Source organism: Scophthalmus maximus, chromosome 8 (assembly GCF_022379125.1).
Source record: "Scophthalmus maximus strain ysfricsl-2021 chromosome 8, ASM2237912v1, whole genome shotgun sequence".
Lineage (NCBI taxonomy): Eukaryota > Metazoa > Chordata > Actinopteri > Pleuronectiformes > Scophthalmidae > Scophthalmus > Scophthalmus maximus.
Genome location: NC_061522.1, coordinates 12,813,292 through 12,832,407, shown reverse-complemented (window position 1 = coordinate 12,832,407; position 19,116 = coordinate 12,813,292). Strand labels below are relative to the sequence as shown.

At 42.1% G+C, this 19,116-nt stretch overlaps 1 protein-coding gene across 4 annotated transcripts in view; it reads left to right on the top strand.

The window, feature by feature from the left end:
- Nucleotides 1–19,116, top strand: part of grin2bb (glutamate receptor, ionotropic, N-methyl D-aspartate 2B, genome duplicate b) — an 86,603-nt gene that overhangs the window by 29,127 nt on the left and 38,360 nt on the right. For all 4 annotated transcript variants that reach the window (XM_047334082.1, XM_047334081.1, XM_047334079.1 and 1 more), the window contains exon 4: nt 17,647–17,790. In XM_047334082.1, coding sequence (XP_047190038.1) covers nt 17,647–17,790 — 144 coding nt within the window. The remainder of the gene's footprint in view (nt 1–17,646; nt 17,791–19,116) is intronic.

The window sequence follows — 19,116 nt, the reverse complement described above, 5'->3', positions numbered from 1 at the left end:
ATACATTACATTAAATCATACACGTCATACACGCCATTTCACACATTTATTCATATTAAAATATTGTTTATAAGAGGAAATTATGAAATGTGTAAATAAATAAAAAGTCATATGAGTCATTGTTTTGGATGTACTGTGGAATGAAGTAGGCACACAGAAATAGGGTTTGTATAGGAACGTAGTTGTTTTGAAATGCAATGACAAACAACACATTTTGTCTCGTGTAGATGATTTTCTTTTGAAAATCCAGCATTGATCGTATCGAGTGTTGGATTGTTTTGGTCTGTATTGTTCTATTTATGTGCCAATCACAGCAGCTGTCTGTGTTGTCTTCACATCAGGCCGTCGAGCGGTGGCCAGTGGGACTGAGCATATGTCTTGGTTATTGCATGAAATCATCTCACAACCACCCAGTGGAGCCTGGTTGCACAATAATAAAACGGCAGTGAAGGGAGACTTGATTGATAGCCAGGCGGTGCTTACGTGTAGTATAGGACGCACATGAATATCAGCAACAGTACTCTCTGCTATATTCTTCCACTTCGCCACACACTATTCGTGCAAATCAAAACTTTTCACGGCTCCGACAGCCACATTCTCGTGGCAGTGCTCGTCTCTGTCGCCTCAAAAAGTTCCAGATGACGCGTCTTTAATTTTCACCATTCAGTGTCATCAGAGGTTCCAACTTACAACAGACTCTCACCGTGATGATTATGAAACTGAGCTTTGTCATGCAGTGTTTTTTTATGTTGAAGGAATACGTAGAGAGAGAAAAAACAGTTGGCGAGAGATAAAAGATACAAAGATAAGAGCTGTGGCAGGAAAAAAAAGAGAGTCACATAATGTGTTGGTTTTCATGGTTTTGCATCAGGCTGAGGAAAGACACTTAAATATGGAGAGAGTCGACTGACTTGTGGGTATTTAATCCCAAACAGGCAGAAACGGTTGAGTTTGGTCTAATTGCATGGAGCAAGGGAGTGCAGTCATTTACATTCATCAGTGAGCCTCAATTTGTTGGGACTGAGATAGGGAGGGAAAGAAAGAGAGGGGGTGGTAGAGGCGGGGGAAAGAAACATGTTTTGCTGCAGGACTGAAGTTATGGTCGTATATCAACCAAATCCCACAATGCGTCCAAACTGGCGTCTGTCCATAGGGACGAACTTGCAACATGTTCCGTCATGCACTTTGTAAGTTTGACCGTGAAAGAGACAAGATATTGTCTTCATGGCTTTTTTTTTTTTACCTTTTGTTTTATTAAATGGGCATAAGTTGGCATAGTTTTTTTCCAAAAAACCCTTTATGTTATAGCTGCTTCTGCTTTGTGCTGTAGACAGAGCATTCAGGGCTGCTTTCTTCACATTTTTGACCATTCATGTCACACATCTGTCTGTTTTCTTCACTTTTCTGCATTCCACGACAGTAAGTGTGGATCTCGCTCTGCTTCACCAAAAAGAAAAAGCAATCTTAAACATTTAGACACTGATGATTTTAATAGTTACAACCAGAGGCTGATAAGTCACAGGATCCATCGTCTACCGCTTCATTTGAGGGTTGCAGGCGGGCTGGAGCCAATCCCAGCTAACATTGGGCAGGAGGCAGGGTTCACCCTGGACAGGTCGCCAGCCTATCACAGGACCACATACAGAGACAAACAACCATTCACTCTCACACCTACGGTCAATTTAGAGTCTCCAATGAACCTCACCCCCATTCTCTCTGCCATTCTCTCTGCCATTCTGGAACCCGGAGAGAACCCACGCATACACGGGGAGAACATGCAAACTCCACACAGAAGGGCCCTGGTTGGTTTGAGCCGGGACTCGAACCCAGAACCTTCTTGCTGTGAGGCGAAAGCGCAAACCACTACGCCACCGTGCAGCAAGTCACAGGATATGTGTGGAAAAGAACAATCAATTCATTAAAAATTATGAGACATGGTTGAAATAAGAAATTAAATGCCAGATGTTCAACTAAGTTAAATAACTTCCATTTGGTAAATCTTTTTCTTTCTTTTCTTCCAAGGGCAATTTTTTTTGTGTTCAGGGAAACTTGGACATGTGGAAAGAATTAATGGCCAACCCGATCTAGCGCCTGAGCTCCTACTGAATGATTACCTAATTAAAATTAATTTTGAACCCCCCCCCCCACACACACACACATCTTAACGTGCTTTTGTCAGAACGTGTGGGTTGGGGAACATGTGTTTCTGCATGTTTTCTGAGCTGTATCAATTCGAACGCTTCAGCCTGTGTAAGTGTTGGATGCGGTGGACAGCATGAAGTAATATCTGTCGGTGGCAGCTGGCGAGTCTCTGCAGTAGCAGAAACCGACACATTGGGCTCGCTGCTCTTTATTTATGGAGGGAGCGACACCCAGTGAGTGGCACCTTCGCTGGCACTCGTTCAGCTCTCCCTCCTCTCTGCTCTAACGAGCCTTGGCCCGATTCTCGGAGCTCACGCTACGCAGCAGCACTCAGGCCTCCTGCTGCGATTTACAACCAACATTCGTCATGCACACTTGAAGCCTTGCTTTGCTTAATTCTTCTCCGGTGGAAGACGTACAGCGCGCGCAGCCTGTTTCAGGTATCGCTTCTCTCATTTTCGCCTGGGCGACGTTGTCACACGGCTGCCGGCTGCAGAGCCATCAAGCTGTCACATCAGCAGAGAACCGCGTGTCCAAACTCTCGCTGAGACAGCTAAACAATGACAGTGATGGAGTTTTGAAATGACTCTGCCACATAATACCCCCTGTACTAAATAACAGTGGCTCTCCAGCCTGGGGGCTACTTTCTATATTTAGACCGAGGGATTACAAACGCAAGTGCACAGAAAGACTGAAATAAAGTACAGAAAGTGTCAGCTGCTGCAGAGCTACGCATATTAATGTAAGTTTCATAAGAGCGTGTTTGAACCTGGTGAAGAAGAAATCAGAATTTAGTTTTCCAGTCCTAATAGATATCTCATCAAACGCCTCCAGGGAGCTGTAGCTGCACTAGCTGAGGCTGATTTCACCATGCAGTGCAAAGTCAGGAGGTGATGTGACGGTGCAGCTGCTGGCCCCTGTAGTGTTCACACACACGGTCCTGTTTATTCAACACACACCGGTGGGGACGGTTCTGAAATGTTCCTTTGCTCGTTCTGCCTGTCTTACTCTCATTTTTTTTTTTTTTTACATTGCCGTGGATTCCTCACCATCGCTCCCTTTCTGTTTCATGCTCCCTATCGTCATACCATCTCTGTCTCTCTCTCTCTCTCTCTGCGCTTCCCCTCTAATCTCCCTCTTTGCTTTTTTTTTTCTTCTTTTTCGTCTGTTTCCCATCAAAGTAAGCCTACGCTCTCCGGCAGCCACCGGCTCAAAGCTTACATTCTCACCCTGCAAAAGCCACTGCTTGTGTAGAAGTTAAGAAAAATGAAATGTCATTCAACGTTTTTCTTATTTCGCAGATGGGAGCGTGCCTATGTTCCCACAGCCCGATGTGCCCACATTTCTAAGATTTTTTTTCCAAAATTAGGCCCTATGTTCCCACATTTCTTTTTTCAGAAATTTGTATTAGATTTGATACCCCTTTCTCCCAATTTGGTAGCCAATTACGCCCAACCTATTATCCAGTAGCCCTAACCCTACCCTAACCCTAATTTTGAAAATGTCCTAGAAATGTGGGAACATAGGGCTGTAGGAACATAGGGCTGTTGGAACATTGGGCTGTAGGAACATTGGGCTGTTGGAACATTGGGCTGTGGGAACATAGGGCTGTGGGAACATAGGGCTGTGGGAACATAGGGCTGTGGGAGCATTGGGCTGTGGAAACATAGGGCTGTGGGAACATAGGGCTGTGGGAGCATTGGGCTGTGGAAACATTGGGCTGTGGGAACATAGGGCTGTGGGAGCATTGGGCTGTGGAAACATAGGGCTGTGGGAACATAGGGCTGTGGGAGCATAGGGCTGTGGGAGCATTGGGCTGTGGAAACATTGGGCTGTGGGAACATTGGGCTGTGGGGACATTGGGCTGTGGGGACATTGGGCTTTGGGGACATTGGGCTGTGGGAACATAGGGCTGTGGGAGCATTGGGCTGTGGGAACATTGGGCTGTGGGAACATTGGGCTGTGGGAGCATTGGGCTGTGGGAACATAGGGCTGTTGGAGCATTGGGCTGTGGGAACATAGGGCTGTTGGAGCATTGGGCTGTGGGAACATAGGGCTGTGGGAACATAGGGCTGACCCCTCAGAGATGCTGAGAGAAAAATGCTAGAGCAAAGGGGAATAAAATAAATATTAGTCATTCACCAATGACAGTCGACACAATACCTGAAAATAATGCATTATTGAAGTACATTAGCTGTTGTACAGCGGGTGATAAATCAATTCAGTTGTACAGTAGCTCAACGAAGCCAAGTGCCTTCTACATCAAGTAAATGGGATGTAGATCTGTGGAGTTGGTTGGGAAATTCAAAATGAGGCAGCCTGTGTCTGCTGCATATTTGAATAACACAGTCGGTGATAAGCATCACAGGGAGATTACAACCCCAAATGTGTTGGCCACTGATAAAGACGCTGTGTCTGCAGTCCCAAACAAAGAGGATTGTTTTAGGTTTAACCTCTCGACAGTCTCTCAAATTTAGTTGTGGAAGCTGCGTGATTTTACATTTAAAAAGCCGACCCGTCGTCCTACGTCCTGGAAGAGCCAATAGTCAGACGTACCAACATTTCCTGTTTTTTTTTGTGGCACAGACATTATTCCACAATGCACAAATCAGACAGCCTTGGTCCAGACACAAACCATATCATCACATCATCAGTTTTTTTAACATGAAACTTTTTAACAATCAACTAATGAAGGAAATCATTTGCAAATTAATCAGTCCTGCTGATTTTGATTAGTGTGCAACTTCTACCATGCCAGTCTCCATGGCAACTGAAAACTGTATCAGCAATAGGTGTGTGAAATATGTAATTTCGGTCTAATTTTCAGCCAATCAGACACAGAGTCCTGCTTTTCATGTAAACTGGTTTGTTACGTAGATGTAAATTAATTATTCTGTGCTGGGTTAAGGTTATGTTTACTTTTAGGCAGCTAACATTTTAACATATTTATCTTCTGATAATATTCTGGTAATGTTTAAGTTAAAATTTAGCTTTGCTAAGATTTCACCATCCTCGTTTACTGCTCGTTTACATGCAGCCAGCTCAGAGTGGCTCCCCGTGTTTTATATATATATATATATATATATATATATATATATATATATATATATATATATATATATATATATATATCAGTCATTGCATTAGAGCTGCAAGCGCGTATTCCATTAATCAATCAAATTAAAATTTGATCAACAAATATATTGGTAAATGAAACTTTGGTTGAATTGTTTTAGTACACTTTTTTTTAAATGGGAATGTATGTTCGCTCGTTTCAGCTTTTGTTGAGAATAAAAACAATTGGCAGATTCTTGGTTAAGGATAATAACTGCGAGTTGCTGCCTTTCATAGTATATTGTTGTGCCGTGGGGCAGGGTGTGGTGGCCTGATGTTCAGGGACGCTTTGTTCTGATGGAGCGGTGACATAGTTCTGTCTCTGTGGTCGTGATGAGACCTCATTATGTTGAAACATCAGCCATCCACTACAAAGCAGCTACACATGACTCTCACATGCAGTTCATTATCGGCATGACCCCAACCCCCCTGCCCCAGCACATACAGTACAGCAAGTAGGACTTTGCATGCAGTACACTTCTGTCAGCCCGGGTTAACTTGTGCTTTTTATATATAGTACATGTTTGTCTATGTGTGTCTGTGTGTGTGTGTAGCTGAGTGGGTGGTCCCAGCCTGCCGACTGTCACGGCCAATGTATGGAGAATTTGGTCCCTGCAGCCTAATCTGAGGGAAGTAATTTGAAGAGTGAAGTCGCAACAAAACTGAGCACCAAAGCTACAAGCCAATAATATTAGCAAGACAATTTGTCACTTCTTTTCCCCAAAGGGCCAAACCTATAATTGAGCTCCCAATATAAGTTGCCTGTAATTGAGCTATTATAACTGACACACACACACACACACACACACACACACAGACACACACACACACACACACGTACACGTGTACGTGTATTCTCTCATATGTGTTAATGCAAATGCAGACTTATTGGATAAGAATAGACATGTTCCTATATTTTATGTGCATACAGTGCAGTAGAGCGTAAGTAGATATTTTTCCACACTAATGGCATCTTTAGCAAGACCGTCTCTATGGAAACCGAGTTGCCACGGAAACACTGCACGTCTCTTTGAATTAGAAATGTCTTTCTCCGTCCCTCACTCCTCCCTTCTTCGCTCGTCTCACTTTTTTCGCTTCCTAGTCCTCTTCTTCGCCCGACTTCCCCGCCTTTGACAGGCCAGCTGCTGTCAGTCAAAAAAGTCTTGCGCTGTTGAAAGAGACGTTCACCACCAATGGTGGAAATGGGGGAAAAAATAGGTTGGCATCTGTGCTCTCTAAGAAAAAAATGACTATCTAAGGGGGATGGTGAGGGGACTTGGTTTTTAATCAAAGGCAACATATTGAAATGGGGAGGAAACGTTGAGGGACATTGAAGAGATAATGATGACGCGAAGGATGCTGCGAACAGAAGAGCGGGAAGATTGAAGGCGGAAGCGAGGACTACCAAGGCAGAGAGGGAGAGAGATAGCTGATGAAAGGGAGAGGGGAGAAGTGATTGATTTTTGCTCTCTCCAGTGCCCCTGGTATCTGTGTTACCATACTACCACACTTATCCATCTGATTCCACCGTGTGCGTGATAAATGGAGGAGAGAAGGAGATACATGTATGCAGAGAAAAAAAAAGAGGGAAGAAGAAGAGCAACAGATTCGGAGAAAACACAGATGGAGACGAAGGAGAAAGGAGCCATTGGGCTGAGCGTACAAATGACCCTCGTTCCCCAGGTGCTGATGAATGTCTGTGAGTCGAGGAGGGATGAGGGGTAGAGCACACAGACACAGAGAAGGGATGCAGAGTCGAGACGTGCTGAAGGAAAGCGCATCATGACAAGGTTTTGAACCGCGTGTCTCTCGTTGCACGCTGCACTTGACTCCAGCCTGCACTCTCACCCTGTGTGCTTGTTAGAGAGGAGAGCAGAATTGAAAAGGCAGGGTCTAAGGATGTAGGGAAGAAAGAGAGGGAGGAGGAAGGAGGAAGAGGAGGAGGAGAGAAGGAAAACGTGTTTTGACAGGATCTCATAAAGCGCTCACATCTGTGGATCAGCCAAGGGACATGCAGTAATACACTGCAGAGCATATGCTCTTAATTCACCTGAAGCCCCTTAACTGATACAAAATGCTGAAATGTTTAATTTCAATTGTTGCTCAAATCTCAAATTTGTTGTTATATTATACGTTCCATTTACAGATACGGGCTAGGGCATTTATTTACCTCTACATATGTAATTCATCTTACAGCTTTTATAATCTCTTTTTTTTAAATATACAGTAGTATATAATATATTTCATCATATTTTAGGAAGAAACCTACTTGCGGCTTTGGTTTTAATTTGCTATTGATGCTGTTCGCCGTTAAACAAATTCACGACTTCCTCTGTGTTTGTTTTCGTCTTGATGAATCCAGGATCGTGTCATACTTACCCCTCTGCATCCCTGAGTTTGAACCTTTTCATTATTCCTTTTTACTCTGCTTTTACATTTGTTTTCATTGTCAATTAGACAACATTTCTTTCCCAATTTGTATACATTAAAAGCCGGAAGTGGTCAGGTTCAATTGGGCCTCTGGCTCGTTGCGACTGGCGGAATCTGGCCCAATCTCGTGTGTCAGAGATTAATTACCTGCATTCTCTGCTGCGCTAACGAGCTAAATCAGCTCCCCGTAAAGGAGCTCCCCATTAAGCGGCGGGGCCAAAGGTGATGCTGAATTGACTCCCTCCCATGTTCTCCTCCCCCATCCATTGTCTCGCTGCTCCTGCTCTCTCTTTTCTCCACATCTGTTGCTGTGCGGACTTGATTTCATCTGTTGTTCTCCGCCTTCCTCTCTGCCACTCCGTGTTAGGACAAGAAGGCTTTGGGCTTGACTGACATGATGCGAGTGCTGCCGGAGCGTCAGATGTAACAGTGGGAGATTGAATTAGACAATTAATTGTATCTTCCTCGTGGTGCACACTGTGGTGATGGAGTGGTGGAGAGGGCTTTAGGCAGAAATGAGTTTCTTGTGCTTTCTGAGGGGTGTGTGTGTGTGTGTGTGTGTGTGTGTGTGTGTGTGTGTGTGTGTGTGTGTGTGTGTGTGTGTGTGTGTGTGTGTGTGTTTGCATTATGAGAGGGAATGTGTTTGTGAGACAAAGAGCTTAATTTGTTCCAATTAGACATTCCGTTGATGATTACATTTCAGACATGATGGAGTCTCTGAGAGGAGATAATAAAAACCCTCCAGTGCTTTAATGGATCCTGATGGTTGAGTGCTGGATGTTGCTTCGTCATTTTTGGCTTACAGTAAGAGAAAAAGATCACATTGGAGTGGAAAAAAATAATAAATGAATTAACCATAAGTCATTCAGAGTCTTTGATGCCTTGGTATACTTGGATAGTTGTGTTTTACTGGATGGAGCTCCGTGGAGAGACGTTTGTGTTGTGTGTCTTGTCCACTTTGCGTGTGTCTGGATAGACACATGTGCAACACAATGTCCCTTCACTTCAACCTTCAAATATAGTGCAGCACAAGGAACTTTTATTCCATGAGTGACAGCAGAAGGCAGCCACCTCCTTCTCCTCCGTCGAGTTTAAACCACGACACTCTGCCTTGTTTATCTCCTCAGACAGTGATGGTGCCTTTTTTTTACCCTACTTGGTATAAGATTTGCAAAGTATATCTTTATGCATATTATATCTTTTTAAACCCTCTCCTAAAAAGGAAAATATCCGGACTTCAGTGCAATGTCTGAAAGCCGCCTTACAGTACATAAGCAATATTCCAGTCACTAAATATGTTGTTCGTAGTAAGTGCTGATTAGCAGAAATGTGCTGTTTTTAACCAGTGCCATTTTTCTGCCATTAAATAAAAATGTTTTCATATTTTTTAATTATTATCATTATCAAGCCTACGATACTATAAGTAGCTACTTTGAGCCATAATTTTGGTTTGATTTGTGAGCTTTACTCACCAGGTATGGGGAGGTGGAGAGAAAGATGCCGTCGAGTCACTACTGAGAGAATCAACGTATTAATATTGTCGCATGCTTTAGAAGTGAAGGTCTTCATACACTTTCAAGGAGATATACACAAAAGATGACTCAAAAATAATTTTCCGCCTATACTTTTTGAGCCTACAGTTCCAGTGGCAGTAGATGTAGAATAGCAGGGCTCAAGAAATAATGTGAGACGATACATTTTCAGTGATAATTGTGTCAGTTTTTCCAGCGTTCATGTTGAGATTCGGCACAGACACGGAGAACTCTGTTGGAACTGTAGAGAGCTATTTTTGTTGTGTAAACTTTATGGAACTTGTTTCATATCTCGCTCTTTCCCCTATGGAGGTATATGGCAATATTTGAAGCCCTTTGAGTCTGTGTGTGTTTGTGTGTGACTCTGTGTTGCCCACTCTGACTGTGTTTCATCATACTTTGTGAATGCAATCCTGTAGATATGTGCGCTTTTTCATAACCATCTCTGTAAAAGCCTTTGCTTTTTTGATTTTGTGTGTGCTTGTGTGTAGTCAGAGAGAAATAGCTGCGTTGTGTAGTTTCTGTTTAATTCTACAGAGAAGTGCAGGTTTTGTCCGGGGGGGGGGCTTTGGGTTAGGTTGTGCTGTTTTCTCCCATGGGGTCGCATCCAACAGGACATTTCTTGGTCCTAACCATAGACTGTCAACAAAAATGGACGTAGACTTCTGGTCCAGAAAGTGAAGCCAAAGCAGAATCTGCCTAAAACCTGTGTTCTCTTGAATTACCAGCAGAGGGCGACTCCACTGGTTGCAAAAATAAATCTGTTCCTGTAGAAGTCTGTGAGAGAATGACTGGAGTTGAGCTTGACTTATGACTTCAGTAAACATTTTACTGACGAGTTCATTGTCTCAATCTCTATAATCTCCTTCAAAACAGCATGAAGTTGATCCTGTAAATTATTGTATCATTTAGAGTAAAATAGACAATAAAGCGCTGTATGCATTGGACCATGGATACAGCGTGATTGACTGCTTGTTTTGTTCAATAGGTGCAGGTGGACGTGTAGTGGATGTGTCAGTCAGACCCACCCCTGCTCCTCCAAATACGGTTACTTTTGGTTTCAAAAAACCAAGATGGCGCTGGCCAAAATGCTCGAGGCATCCAATGGCAGTTCACAAACCACTGTGTGACGTCACGGTGGATTGCTACTTGGTCGTAACAATTGAGGTTATTGCGAGACGGCTTCAATTACTTCCACTCAAAATGTGACAGTGATTGAAAATGTCTATTTTGCTGAAACAAAATAGAGATTTTGATTAAATTACAAACTAAAATCTGAATTTTCCACATTTTTCACTTCCCCCCTCACATTTAAATACCGCCTCTCTGTCTTGACCCTATAATGTATCAAGAATAATTCAAGCTGCACTAATGAATTTTTCAAACGAAGAACATCAACTACAATTACATGAGACAAACTGTTGGTTAAATTACTCATCTGCTAATTTACATGCCACAACAAAACATTAGCAAATCACTTCATCCCGGCCAATTTTCTATTTGATTGATTTGATTGACAGATAATTAGTTCATAATTATCCAAATGCACCCGCTCCACTCAATCAGTAGAATCAGACTTTTACAAAAACAAGTGCGATAGCGAGTTAACACCTTTTCATCACCCCTCATCATCATACGCTGTGGGAGTGACTCCTATTTCAGCACCTCTGCAATGATTTTTCAATCAGAACATTTTTCGGGGGGGTTATAATGTGTACTGAACGAAGCTGGGAGGGAGACATGGAAACAGGGTCATTGATAATCAAACGGCCACATATGAGATTAACTAACACTGTGTGTTTGATTAGAAATATGATGATGAAGCGCGTTGGGCTCAAACTGAGGAGGATTGACAGCAGCAGTGGCAGCGCTCAGACCGCGAGGAGGAGAGATAGACAAGAGGGAGGGAGATGGAAGGTGGAGAAAGACGATTGTGATGAAGTGGAAAAAGCTGAGTGTTAGAGGGAACGATGCACTGCCACTTGTGTGTGTGTGTGTGTGTGTGTGTGTGTGTGTGTGTGTTTTCATGTGTGTGTGTGCGATTTCATGTCTGTGTGTTTGTGAGCCCCTTTCTGTGCAAGTTCTAAGGGTTTGTCTGTTTTCTCAAGCGAGGCTCCTCTCTATCTCTCTCTCAGCCTTAACAGTCACCCCCTCTCTCTTTCCTCTGTCTGCCTCCCTCTCTCTCTCCCTCTCTCTCTCTCTCTCTCCCTGTCCTTCTCCTGCTCCGTCTCTCTCCCCTCCAGTCCTCTCCCACCAGGGCTTGTTGAGCAGTGGGCCAATATGTCGCTCTTCCTCTGCAAATCTAATTGGAGACAGGCTTTCATTGGCATGACATGGAGATGAGTTGCCAAATCCTTTCAGCCCTTCTGCTCGGGGCTCAGTCCCCTCGGCTCCCACACGCCGCCGCACTCTGATGCAGCAGCAGCAGCAGGCGCAGGGGCAGGCTCAGCGCCGACCACGCACCCGGGGAAGTGTCCGTGAGCGCAATCGAACGCGCCCAACGCTCGCTGTCTTAATGGGTTTGAACCGCGCAGCAGGTTTCATGGCAGACAGGTTTCATTCAAACGTGTGACGCTGAGCGGGAGACGCGTCGGCACTGTGGGCATTGACAAAAGAAATCTTTATTTCACAGAGATGAGCGCGTGCATCAGCACGCTGCGTGTCTTTTCCATCCACTGCCGTCCCCAGTGAGTTCCCGGAGAGTGTGGAGTCACTGTGTTGACTGGAGGTTATACTCACATGTTAGGCAGCAGCACTGCACCTCGGGGAGCAGAAATGAGACATGGAGGTTTGTGTTACAGAGCCAGCTCACTGGTGCCATGTCGGCACAAAGGGTGAATAATGCCTCAGAAGCGATTCACTCCTCCACAAGCTGTTTTTTGGGGCTAATTCCCACAGATAACTCACCACATCCACATTATTTTGAGATTTCCTGAGGCTGAACCTCCAAAGCAACAGCCGATGAGAACGAGAGAGTTGAACAATACCAACACCAGAAGATTATTTAAAGTCTAAAACTGACAATGACACAAATTTTTGGTCATGACACTGACACAGAAAGGGAGATCAGACAAATGTGAGACTTTAGAATTTACATGGAGCATTATAAGCATTAAAAAGCAAAACCAGAAATGTAGAGGGAAAAAAAGGAGAACAAAAGGAAAAAAAACAACCTGACTAAAGTCCCTACAGGTCCTGTAGAGAGGTGTTTGTTTGAACTAGTTTGACAGATGATGAACCAGACTGGGCAGGCCATGAAAGAAAAACAATGATAGATTATTTTTTCTGGCCTCTCTTTGCTTTTTATCTCTTTTTTTTTTTTAACTAGAGATATTGTATCCTAAAGTAAGTAGTGGGTTGTTGGGATCATAGATAAAACACTGTCAGACATAAATACGCAAATATTTCATATTTGGCAGCCTCATCTTTCATCATCATGATGAATTAGTTTGTGTGGTAACAGGTTATGTCAAAAAGGATCATTCACAGATTCACTGTGTAGTATCTTCCCACATGAAAATGTACAGTTTGAAAATAACAAACAATTAGACGGTGACAGGTAAGACAAGCAGCAAACCTTGGGTCAACAGTGCGATCCTGCCTTTTTTCAATATCATACATCTGAGACTAACCCGCTGACTCTATATACGACAAAAAACAAAGCTTCTTTTCTTCCGTGTCTTCTATGGATCATCAGCTGGAGACTCTTTGGACAGGACATGCAGCCTCAGGGTGGCTGTGGCCCAGGAGTTTGAGCGGATTGTCCACAATGTGGAGGGTCGTTGGTTCATTTACCATTCTTAAGCCTCAGGTTTTTTTTTTAAGCACAATCTCACGAATGAAGCCATCACATGCATATCCAAGAGCTGTCAAAATCCAGAACGAGTCACAGTTTTATTCAGCAAAACGCCGCTGTTGTCAACCTCTGTCTGAAACCAAGTCATTTTGTTTCAAAAGTAAAATTGTTTGAAAATTGCTTAAAAATAACTTTTTGATGGTGAATTTGGCCATCATTGACACACACACGGACTGCACACCCCCGGGACACCTCACACCTCTGTGATATGGACTAATGGAGCTGCAGGACATTATGTAAAAACAGAGAACAGAGAGGAAAAAGATTGATTGAGGGTCGAAAGAGAGAGAGAGAGAGAGAGAAAGGGGGAGAGAAAAAGTGAACGCTAAAAGTGAATAAAAGACCAGAAATGAAATAGGGATGATTATGATATGAAAGAGAGAGTAGAATGAGATGATGATTAGCTGTAATCTAAGAAGGAGAGAATGATGTAAGTAGTGGCCTCACAGTCGCTGTGAATGACAGCTGAGGTCTCATCCGTGATTAGACTCCTCTTCTAGGGAAAAAGGTTCAGGAGAGAGAAATACCAAGACAAGGATGGAGTTTAGGTTGAAGGAGAAATAGATATTTGAGCGTAAATAAGTGAGAGGACATTATTATTATCTTATTACAAAAACAAGATCGAAAGCGTCAGAGTAACTTGGCGATGGAGAAAACAGGTGGCACCTGCACACTTCTAAAACACGACAAGAGGGAAAATCATAGGCTACATTAAAGAGTCAGTTCACCCAAATACAAATATTAATTTGCCCTTTTACACCTCATGCTATCGTGCCAAGCAGATTTCTGCTGCCATTCATTGCAAAAATAAGTAAGTGGAATTTTGGCTATGGTAGAGTACAGTTAAATAATTCAGCAGCAACAATGTCTTGATTAGCCTTTATAATTTGTAGAGCAGAACAGTTTTCACTGAAGCGATGTTTTGCAGACGCAGCCAAGGTTTTAGAAACCCTGAGGTCCACTGAGCTCCCCCCAACATCCAACCACACACCAAACCACCGACAGGCGCCTTCCTCCAGAAGCCAAAAAGGATGTGTCCGTATTTTAAATTATTAGGATTTTTCATATTTCATTCATTGACTGAACTGTTCAATTATACATGAAAGCATAAACGCTGTTTCAAAGCTTCCTCTTCACAGCTGAGATTAACATTCTGGTGGAGAAATGCTGAGGTGTTTTTATCTATGTACTAGTTTGCTGCAATAATGTGGTCAAATTCAAACTTGTTCGATCCTAAGAATCACTGAAAAAAGGCTTATGTAATAACCACCACGTGTAAATAAATACATGAAACACTGAGGACGGGACCCTCGTGTTCTCAGTTGTAGTCATGGCCCTGAGCAGAAGAGATGTTGACTGCAGACTGTCAGTTATTGATCCAGTCACCATGACTTTGTTAGTCTGAAGAGATGTTGCTGTTTTTTTTTTTAAACGTAACTCGAAAGTCTGTTCACCTCCATTGAGGTGAGGTGGAGGCTGAAACTTCAGCATTCATCCCAAAGCCCCTGGTTTCTACCGAAGATGCTAATCCTCAGAATTAGGTCATAAATATGCAGATTAATTTTCATAGAAAGCTCAGGGATTTTCTTAAACTGCTGGTTGCGGCAGTTTTTAGCACACATTATTACTATTATTTTTCAGCTGTGGATTGATACACATTTGATGCTTAGCTGGATATTTACGGCAGCAGAAATGTGCATGTGGGACTGATTGAAAATAACTTACAGTGAACATCTTCTTTGTAACTGAAGCAACAATAGGATAGTGTCAGTCACTGATACATTTTTATTAAATTCTGAACAATTATTAAGTTGGTGGCACAGGAAAAAAAATATTTTGTAGGATTAATTCCACGTTAGTCTTGATCCTGTCATGGAATTTTTTGGTGTAATGGAACGGGTTAGAGGAGATAATGTACACTGGATCCACAGATGGAATAATAATGTCAGGGCGAATCGCATCCAGCACTCATCTTTACAATTCATTTAAAAACTCAGCATGTTGAAGCTCAAACAGTGATGGATTTTGATGGAAGTGTAGGGTTAGAGGCGATTTGTACATTAGCTGTCAGTCATGCATGAGTATCCCGTCACACACACAGACCCCGCCTCACATTTCCACAACTGCCAATCCCTCCACCATCAATTGACACTGCAGTGTTATAACCTCATTAATGTGAAAAGTAGGTAACACATCATTTCTGTCCCTGTGGGTAAAGAAGAAGAGGAAGGGGGAAGATGGGCTTTGATGTGGAGTGGAGGTAGTGCATCTAACCCGAGGAGCGCTCAGCCTCCTGCATGACTAACATGCATGACTGATTGCGCACGTGGAAGGATACACGTAGTTCACATATACGTATGCACATGGACCTCAGATTGTGTATATATATATATATACACACATACATACATATATACACAGTGCAGCAGTGCATGAAAGTGTCAGTTGCTCTAGAGGGCACATGTAAGCATGCAAACTTTAATTTCAATTTAAAGTTCAAAGCAAGCGAGTGAGAGATAATTGATTAAAAGGTATAAGGTATGCTGATGCTACTTTTATTGATTATTTTGTTGACTTTATGCTTCATACAACCAAGCCCTTCTGCATGTCAAGGATTTACTGACATGACGGTTGTGTCCCAATTCAGGGGCCGTGTCCGTTGGAGGAAGTTGTGTACGTGGCCGACAAAGGCGGGTGGTCTTGTGAATGTGAATTTTATTTAATTGTTTTATTGTTGTTTTATACTTTTGTGAAGCACTTTGTAACTTTGTTAAGAAAAGTGCTTTACAGATAAAGGTTATTGTTTCTGTGCTTCTGTGGAGGATCCTATAGATTGCACGGTTTGTTTTTTTAACACATTCTTTATCTAAACTGAAACAGTAGTAAACAGAGAGGTGACTGATTAAAAGAGCGGTGTAATATTTGTGTATTTACTTAGATTTGAGGAGTAAGAGTAGAAGATTGATATCTATCTGAAATTTGGATTCAGGACACGTCGAAGCTCACTAAACCAGCTGTGCCCTGGCACGGTGCCTGGCCACAGATCGTATCGTCTCTCGAGCTGCAAGTCAGAGATGTTGCAGCAGGCCAGAATAATTTATTTGCTGTACCTTGTTCAAATAAGTAGGACTAAGCCTTGGAGGTGTTGTTCGGTGTAGTTCTAGCCATGTGAAACTGCGAACATGAAATTTCATTCATGTAAAAGAAATATCTTTTTTTATACATTTTTAACTGTATACTATTCTTGGCTTTGAAGAGATGACACAAACTGTATGAATGTGAGGATACTCTCAGAGTTGTAAGGTTTTTGCAATGAAAGCACTACACGCAGAATTCACGGCCACACACTCTACACTCTTTATTCATAGCATGGCACCTCGGCATTGAACTCATAAAGATAATAATACACATCACAATGATAAACCTCATATTTACAGCACTTTTCAAAATAGAGTTACAAAGAAAAATAGAGTTATTTACATGGTTTAAACATGATTAAAACATTTCAGAACTGAGGCAAATAAAATTGGGGGATGAAATAATAAAACATTAACATACATTATTAAAACAACAACTATAAAATAATAAAAAGGTAACGAATAAAGAAAACACAAAAGACAATATATGTTGGTAATTATATAGTGTTCTATAATTAATAAAATGCTTTTTTTAAATATATTTTTAAGAAGTGTTTTAAAATATGTTACTGATTCTGCAAGCCTCAGCTCCTTGGACTTGTTTTCTCAAAATGTTGAACTGTTCCTTTAATCCACATGTTTTACTTGTCTTGTTGAGTGATGTATGAGGAAGTTAAACAGTGGCTAATGTTTAAGCTTGACCCAACACCTCCAGTCATCTCTCAACACGACATCACTCTGGAATCAGACGACCCCTGATATGATGCGGATCTCATAACAGCCCCTCTCCGGCACGTCGCTGCCTCTGGTCACTAACATTTGTGAATAATCCGTCTCGACTTCTATGTCCACCACGAGTTGCCTTGCAGTTTTGCATGGGCGACGTACATGATCACCAGCCATCAGGCTCCTGCAGCTGCTGGAGAGCTTCCTACTTTTGTCTTCATTCTCTCTCATTGAATAAAAATGTTTTGACAGAAACGTCCTTCCATGCTCTACACGCAATATCATTGAACCAGGTGGCCATTTTACCTGTTGTGCCCTGGGCAGCATACTAAACGTGTTAGGAAAGGTTTGATAATGAACGAGTCACCTTGTCTAAGTGCTGAATATCCGTAACAAGTTGACATCGCATGGGAGTAAAAGTCTGGTTATAAGTCATAAGTCAAGTACTGTGTTTGATCACAAATATATCATATGATTGCATATTATTTAGTGCAGATGTAAAGCATGGACTAAAAACTAAATAATAGGAAGCAGTGATGTGAAAACAGGTGAAGTGCTGGCACATGCATAACTCTTAGCTACAAACAAGACTGTGTTCGTTCCTGAGGCCTCGCAGCAGCTGGACATGCTCCATGATCATCTTCCCCGTCTTATCTCTCGCGCTGTATGACTCATGACCTTGTTTGTTGATTGGCTCTCTCGTTTCCAGGACGACCACTCCATGTTTTTCCAGTTTGGACCGTCCATCGAGCAGCAGGCCTCTGTCATGTTGAACATCATGGAGGAGTATGATTGGTACATATTCTCCATCGTCACCACCTACTACCCTGGATACCAGGACTTTGTCAACAAGGTAAACGAGCCAGCAAATGTTGACGAATATGAAAATGTGATTCATGTACCGCAGGTTTATCTACCATCGGTCTGCTGTATGATCCGCAAGATAAATGCTCTACCTTTTATATTTCAAAATATACCACTTGGTCAGAAATTGCGAGGCCTGTTATCTTAGAAGATGCATGTATTACTTACATAAAAACTGACTCCAGAAGCAGAAGGATGCTTACTGCTAGTAAAGCTAATGGCTGTCATTTTTTCCCACCATGGAAACCAATGAGAGATTCACTTTTGCTCTGGTTCCCAGGCATAGACTGTTTATTAAGATGGACGTAGTTGGCGGTTCCGGAAAGATATAGTTTATAACATCAGTAAACATTTTCCTGAGAAGTTCATGGTCTCAATCTCCAGTTTCAAGTCTTATTCAACACAGCCTGATGTTCATTGTAAATTATGGTCCATCTATAGTCAAAAAGGTAGTTCACAGACCAATGGGTCACATCATGTCGGTTGCCACCCAGGTGCTTCAGAAACTATTACTTTTGTCTTCTGTATGGGCGCCATGACACTTCCTGTCGCTCCCACGTTTTTTCTTATCCTTTGATATGATGTCCGTCTTACGGTTTTAATCTTTATAATCTATTTTGATGTTTATTTCACAAGGACTATCTATATACAGCTGATGAAATTATCCTAAAAAAACAAGCAGTTGTTTCTGAGAACTCGATTGTCTTGGTTCATTATTTCAAGCTTTTTAAACTGATAAGGTTTGATGGAGCCTCATTTAAGTGGGCGGAAAGTTCTTTTTTCTGATTGCTTTAATGGAATAGGCAGATTGGCTGAACATTTTAATTTTTTTTTTAGAATGCAGCCTCTCACTGAGGCTTCATCCTCCTTCTCTCAGGCACTGAGAACAGACCTTTTTTATAGGGATGAAATGAGAATAACTTTGAACATCAGACACAAATCTGAAAAGAATAAAGAAAAATTATCCAAAGTGACCTAATCATATTTATTACTAACTCTGCTGCAATAAGAGTGTCTTTCCTTTGAACAAAGTCAAAAGTAACAATCTGGTTTAAAAGGGAAAAAAAACATTTGAATCATCTAAATGGAGATTATGAATGGGAATATTGAGTGTCTTCTGAGGTTCTTTTCAAACTTGTGTACCTAGTGTATATCTGTGAAATATATGAAAATATTTTTTGAAACGAAAAACAAGCAACTTAATGACTCAAATAATTTAGTAGCAAGAAAAACTTGAACCAGTTAGTATTTGAGAAGCCACTTTTTCCAGCATCATGAAACATATTCCACCTACTGTCCTCTCAAATATCAGACA